The sequence below is a fragment of the Numenius arquata genome, chromosome 15 (assembly GCF_964106895.1).
Source record: "Numenius arquata chromosome 15, bNumArq3.hap1.1, whole genome shotgun sequence".
NCBI classification, from domain to species: Eukaryota; Metazoa; Chordata; class Aves; order Charadriiformes; family Scolopacidae; genus Numenius; species Numenius arquata.
Genome location: NC_133590.1, coordinates 6147673 through 6154613, shown reverse-complemented (window position 1 = coordinate 6154613; position 6941 = coordinate 6147673). Strand labels below are relative to the sequence as shown.

Here is a 6941-nt window from a genome sequence, read left to right as displayed (position 1 = left end):
GTATGTCCGATGGAGATGCTATCCAGGCAGGATCTGTCCTGGGCTCTTGGAGAACTGATTCCTGTGGTCTGAGCGAGGTGTAGATAATGTATGTCTAGACAGTGACAGCTTTTGGGATCCAACCCTGACTGCCATCGTGCAGTGATACTTTGCGCATTACTTCTGCTCTGCCTTAGTTTCCCCATCTGTAAAATGGGGAGTGGCCTCTGACAGAATGATTGCAAAAACAAATTGGCATAAAACAGCACAGGCTTGCAAGATGTAATCATAGGTCTTAGCAAGCAAATGCCTGGCCCTTGACTTTCCCTGCTCCACCATAGTTCACCCTTGGTGCACCTCTAATCTTGCCAGCAGAACGTGATCTTAATGCATTTTCAGCTCTTTGCTGGAGGATGAGGGTATTTTATGGGGGGCAAAGTTTGTTAGCCATTTCAGTTTTGCCCTTTGCTTTCTCAGGCACAGTGGAGTTTATGAAGGCCAAGCAAAGAGCTGAATGGTATTTCGTGTGAGCAGAGGCAAGAGGCGTCCAGACACGGGGAACTACAGAGGCAGGTAACGCAGCAGTCTGATACCTTTGAAAAAGTTAGGGCAGGGGATGGAACTGTTTCCTGCACTGTTAAATCCACTACCTTCATTTCAGCTGTGTTTGGTTTTAATCACTGAAGTGATTAAATAATGATAGAGAAGCTGTTTTAACTTTGTAGAGGCTTATAATTATGGCCAAGAAAGGAAAGGTCACCTCTTAAAGATTACAGGGGGACCACAGTAAATGACTGCATAAGATCTGGGAGAAAATGACTTCTCTTTCTCTGGAAATTGAAGACAATTTTATTGGAAAGTTTGTGGAGAATTTTTTTAGAGTGATTTCTTACACTGTAGGGTTTATCTAAAATAGATGTCCTCCTTAATACAGGTTTTGTTGCTAATCTAGCTTAGTTGTGTTTTTAATATCGCAAGCAAGTCTTTCAACAGTGAGAGTACTTTTTAAGCGTTTTTTTTTTTTTTTTTTGTCCTTGAGAGAATCTCTTGCTTGCTAAGAAAACCATGGCTTGTCAGCAAGCAGCTTTATTAAAAGGCAAAGCCTTGTCATTCCTTGCCTATTTTAATGAGACTTTCAGGCTCCTGGAGACAAAGCCCAGGTCAAGAAAGGAAGCTGTGTCCTTATGAGTTTGTAGAAAGAGATTCTTTTCTGCTGGCTAGTTGCTATGTTGTTGCTCTCTCTCCTTTGTGTTTTTCCTCTGTCTGAACATAAATCAGCAGCAGTGTTACAGAATGTTACAGCAGCTTGTTACAGAGGAGAGACAGAAACAATCACAGTATAATAAAGTTCAGTGTAGCTTGCAAACACTGTATAAAACTATGAAATTTGTCCTAGAAATAAATCTGAGGTGTAATCTAATCCCAGCAAAGGCAGTGGAGCCAAGATACCAATTTGAGGATTTAGTGTAATGGTGCCTTTTGAGCTTGATTTGCTTCTTGTGGTCTGGGTTTTAAAACACCTGTGGGCGGGCAGACAGCCACACACAAGTCTGGTGTGCTCTAAACTTCCTGTGATGAGATATGTGAATGTTGGTCTTGGGTTGAGATTTTTATACGTGAACGCATCAGATCTTGGTTTGATTCCTGACTTGGTCGCGGCGCTGCTCAAATCGTGTCTTCCTGTGGCTTGTGAAATGGAGGCAGCTTTTCTGCCTTCCTGGTTAGATGGCAAACATCACCGAGCAGGGGCTGTGCCTTACTGTGCTTTGGCATAAGACTGTAATGTCACTTGGGACTCCTGGTAGTTATTGAGGTGTAAATAGAATAAGTGCCTGCATAAGCAAAAAATGTTTGAGACTTGCATGCTATTTGCTTCTCCCATCTATGATTTGTTTGTGGATGTGGCTGTGAAATGAGCTGTAAAATGAACTGGTCAGAATAAAATCCTGCATAGCGTGGCATTCAGGCAGCACAGACCCTACCCACCTTGCCCTGGAAAGTGACAGCATTAAAGTTGTAAGGTCCCAGCACGCTCTTGAAAATGTGAAAGCAATGAGTAGATAACCAGGAAGGGGATTATCTCGCTTTGGGCACCCTTTGGAGATGTGAGTGAAGCAAAGATGGAGAGAACCTCTGAAGAGGTTCAGGTTACTTGATTTTCATAGGCTTTCAGGCCAGGCTTCCCCCACGGCTTAAACATCCTTTGCAGTCAGCTGGTGCCTTCCACTGCAGCCTTCGCCCATGCCAGCACAGCAGCATGGCCTGATGCATCACTGTGCGTGGTGCTCACAGCGAGCCCCGGCTATTGATGGTTTCTGGGTAGCAAATCAAGAGGCTGGTGTTCACTGCAATGCCAAAGGTACATCCAGTGCAAAGCCACAGCAATGGAGGGCGATTGGCCTGTGCCCTCGTTTTCCCCTCTGATCTGCTGTCTTCCATCCAGCCTGTGCCCCACCCCTGCCTGCCTGACATCAGCTGAGATCTGCACAGCGTTTGCCAAAGGTCTTTAGAGAAGGTTTGTTTAAGCCTCTCTAGTCGTCCCCTGGCAGTCATTTGTGAGAGCTGGGTGGGCTGTTCCTCCTGTTATAGTTGTGTTCTTGCGAGGTGAACTAACATGCAGCCCAGAGGTAAATATGCCCAGGGAATGCATCCTTGTGTACGTCCTTGGGAGCAGATTTCTTTTGTCTGAGTTAATTTGGTCACCAATCCATTATTGAGTTTTGGGTTATAGTGAAAATTGTAAAAATTGTATTCTTAACAGGTTCGTTTCTGAGTTCCTGATGTGCACGGCTTCCTCTCCTAGTAGCCTGCGTTCCTGTGGCAAATAAGCCACAGTATCTGCCCCCAGAGTGAAAGGACTGAAAGGTTCTCTCTGTGCACGTGAAGGGTGGGGTTACTTCTAATCTCTGGGTACTTGGGACCTTCAGTATCACATGCCAAGACATTTCCTGGCTGTCACAGGGCATGTCTGAGGTGCTCTGGTTCCTGGTGTTCTCCACCTGCAAGAAGGGCTGGCAAGAAGTGTGCTAAGCTCATGTGTCTCACTGCTGGGCATGCCAGTCCTTCGCCAGGTGGGAAAGGTCCTTTACAGGATAGATCAGCTTTGACTCTTTGGGCTCTAACTGATCCCTCATTCTCAAGGAACATGGGTGAGGTGACAAGACAGGAGAAATTCTGGGCTGAGAAGGATGACATTGGCACGGTTGTCCTCAAGGGGAGTTTCCAGTGATGACAGCCTCCAGCCTGTGCACATGAGTGGCCTGGGATGGCTGGAGAAGGTCTGAAGTTTTGTGCTTTGTTTTAGTTGCAGGTAGAAAGATGAGTCCAAAAATTACAACAGAGCTGCTGAAGCAACTGCGTCAGGTGATGAAGAGTCCCAAGTATGTCCAGGAACCTGTCCAAGCCTACATAGTGCCCTCTGGAGATGCCCATCAGGTATGCATGGATGGATTATGGGAATAACTGGATTTCCCCGCAAAACATAGAAGCCAGGGATAACTAAAATCATCCTTCATTCACTCGTTTTAATGGTTCTAGCATAAAAGCCAGGGTAACCTGAGAAACATCGTGTTGGAAAAAGTTTCTGGAGTCTATTCAGGAGACTGAGTTTTTTATGTTCTTGTAACAAATCAGTGCCGATGTTCCACCAGCAACTTCTCATCAGATTGTCTCCAGGGAGCTCACGCTGCAAAAAAGGGAGCTTGCCAGAGCACTTGCTGTCTCCATCCTGGCTGTTGGGAAGAATGGATTTACTGGGGGAGGAAAAGGCATTATCTGGGCTTTAGTTTTTCCATTAGCACCTCCCGATCAACACATGCTCTTAAGCGAGGTGGCAAAGGATTAGTTGCAGAGCTTTCCCTTTGCTAGATCCAGTTCTTGCTGGAATTTGCTGCCTTATGCTAATGCCCTTCAGATCCCTTGCAGAGGGGACTTTGGAGAGGCAGGGAAGGAACAGGCCACAACGACAGTTCCCTTTCGGTGCTGCTCTGCATCAGCTTGTTCTGTGCACTAAAGGCAGGAGGGGAGCCCAGAGTGGTAACCTGCAATGGTAACTGTGTTGTGTGCTGCTTCCACTGTTAAGATTTTTGTAGTCTGTGACGTTGATTTTAAATCGTTGAATTGCCTTTTATCTCTCCTGCCTGCTCATATGCTAGTTTCACTCTTCCATCTGATCTGTTAGGAGACCTAAGAACTGCCAAGGGTTTTTCCCTCCTCAGCCCTTTTCAGGAAACAAAAGACCTGAAGCTTTCCTGGCTCACACCCAAAGCTCTCTTTTACCCCAAGGTGCATGAGGGCGAAATGCAACTGAATCGGAACCTTTGCCCTTAACTTGGCACTGGGGTGAGCTGGGCCCAGACTTGCCTGCACCCTGGGACCGTATGTGCAGCATCATGTTTCCTCCTTGGGAGATCCAAACTTGGGCAGGTAGAGGGAAGGCGTTTTCTGCAGCTGCTATTGTCTGCTGCATTCCTGCCTCAAGCTGCCTCTGTCCATATATAACTCTGGTTTCATTTCACTAGACGTTAAATGCTGTCATGTGAGTTGAAGAATGTGACCCTCAGGACTTCTGAGTTTTTCTGTTGCTCTCTTTCCTTGACAGAGTGCAGTTAAGCAGAGAACCCTGTGTTGCTATTTCCTGCTGGGCGAGTTGGTCAGGTTTCTCTGCAGAGAGAATCTATCTGAATGGAAACCATTACTAAAAGCTGCTGATTCTGGCGCCTCCTGACTAGCTAGTGAAGGATTTTGTCTGTGAGGTTTGGGAATTGCTGCAATTTTAGGCATTGGCGGAAACCTGTTGCTCCCAGAACAGGCTTACTGATTCCAGGTAAATTGTAATGAGCTGAGATTTGCAGCTTCCCCACCTTCTGAGCAAGTGTTTCTTTCCTCTACACAAATGAGAACTTTACAGCCCTGCAGTCAGATTTTGCTCTAGGCAGCTCCCTCCATGACTCAGAAGACTGCGATTTAATGATACCCAACCTTTTGGCGGCTTGAGCCATTTCCTTCCCACAGCCCAAGCTACTTGTTGCTGTCCTTGCCTCTCTCAGCTGTTCCTGAGGCTGTCCAGGGATCCACATCAGAGAACACATCCACAAAAAAGACTTTCCCTCCTGTGGTGTTGACACAGGGCTTAGATTGGGGGAAACTTTGCTCCCTTCTAGGTTGCAAAGGAACCCCTGGATTGGATGGTGCTGCAACTTGCTGACTAATTTCTCTTTGTAACACTGGGAATGTTTGAGCTCTGAGCTCTATGATGCTTTTAATACTGGTTTTCCTGCCAAGGCTAGAAGGCTTAGGTTATAATACTGCCAGGAGGCTTGCCACCAGTTGTATCCTTTGCTTTCCATGCTTAGTTGTGTAAGGAGCTAAAAGACTTGCAGAGCTTCTCAAACACAGCTGGCTCTGACTCTGTCTTAACCAAGGCTGCTAATACCTTGGATTTGTGGCTCTTGCAGCCAGCTCTGAATATTGGCTGCTTTGATTATTGAAACTATCGATGCTGGTGATAAGAAACGGACTGTTTCCTTGGAGACCTGGGTGGTCCAAAGGCTGGTGAGAAAGGAGGGCAGTCCCAGCCACTTTCTTTCATGAGTGCTGGGTGGAACTCATTGCTGGAGGTGTCAAAGGAACATAAAGGGGTGAAATGCCATGCTTTTGGGAATGAGGCATCTAAGTCCTTTGTTGTTCAGTTAAAAATGCCTGTCTGAGCTTTTGGGGTGTTGCAGTGCTAAAGGCAGGATCCATTTTTATGTTGAGTCAGACAGTTTACCTTGAATCTGGAGTTTGCCCATATAGGAATATTCAGAGATTGGAGGAGCTTTGTTCTTAATGGAAGGGAATGATATTTGGATTAGAGCTTGGGTTTGGAGTCAGTCACAGCTTAACTGGGGCTGGCTTCCACCCCTAGGCCTTGACTCAGTGAAAACAAATTTGGTCAGATCTGGCTGATCTTCCACATCAAGGAAGCACCTGCCCAGCTGAGGGCCCCATGTTTGGGTTGGCAGAGATGCTGTCTTCTGCTCAGGGCTGGCTCCTCTTGACACATGCTTATTCAGAGCTGAGAAATTAGCAGAGTTATAAAGCAAGAGAGGAGACAGCTTGTGCACAGGTTGCACTGACCTGTTCCAGATCTTACCAATGCAGTTAGGTTTTTGGCAGTGAATTCCGACCTCCTTCCAAGTACACAGCAGTGTTTGTTCTTTAATGGCATCAGTGTCATAGCTCTAAGGGCAGCGAGCTGCACTTTTCATTGCTGATCTTGGTTGACATTAGACTAGAATAAGCTTTAACAAGTTAATGGTGTAATGGTGATAAGCACCTGTGATTTTTTGGGGTTCTTCCTGGCTTAGTTGAGGCTTTCTGTGTTGCAGCCCCCAGTTTTGTCTGTGTGTCAAGGACTTACAGGTGTGGTGGAAAGCACAGGCCAGGTTGAAGGCCATCAGAGCTGCAAGACAAGCCTCAGGGAAATACCTTGTTCTGGCTGTGCTGTGCCCTGTACTTTGTGTGGCGTACGCAGGTGTTCCCCTTGTAATTTTAGCTTGTGCAAAACATGGGCTCATCTTTGCACAGTGGGGGTTGCTGCATGGAACAGAACAGGTGGGTGTGCAAGAATTCAGGCTGACAGATGAATGAACCATCCTCCAGATCTCTCGTAGTCTCTTTTAAAGCCCATCTGCCTCATTGTAAACTCTTGAAACATTCCCTGGATTTGTCTGTGAATGGGATAGCATGAGCTGGTTCCCACTCAGTCAAGGTCTTTGTTAGTTTAGGTCAGCTTTTACCAGATTTGAAACTCATAGACTTCTTTTTTTTTGGTCTTGTAGAGGATTTTTGGTAGAAAAAACCCATATTTTTATCCATTTCACTATTCTGTGCTGTTAATGTAGCTAGCTCAGTGTTAACCCTTCATAGGGTTCATATGGAACTGTGCATATGTTAACCGTTCATAGGGAACATGAGAT

General features: G+C 46.1%; 1 protein-coding gene across 1 annotated transcript in view; it reads left to right on the top strand.

Moving 5' to 3' along the window:
• Positions 1-453: 453 nt before the first annotated feature.
• The window catches only part of XPNPEP1 (X-prolyl aminopeptidase 1), a 31246-nt gene continuing 24758 nt past the window's right edge, over positions 454-6941 (top strand). The window contains exons 1-2 of the mRNA XM_074159173.1: positions 454-552; positions 3284-3414. Of these exons, the coding sequence (XP_074015274.1) occupies positions 3298-3414 (117 nt within the window). The 5' untranslated portion in view covers positions 454-552; positions 3284-3297. The remainder of the gene's footprint in view (positions 553-3283; positions 3415-6941) is intronic.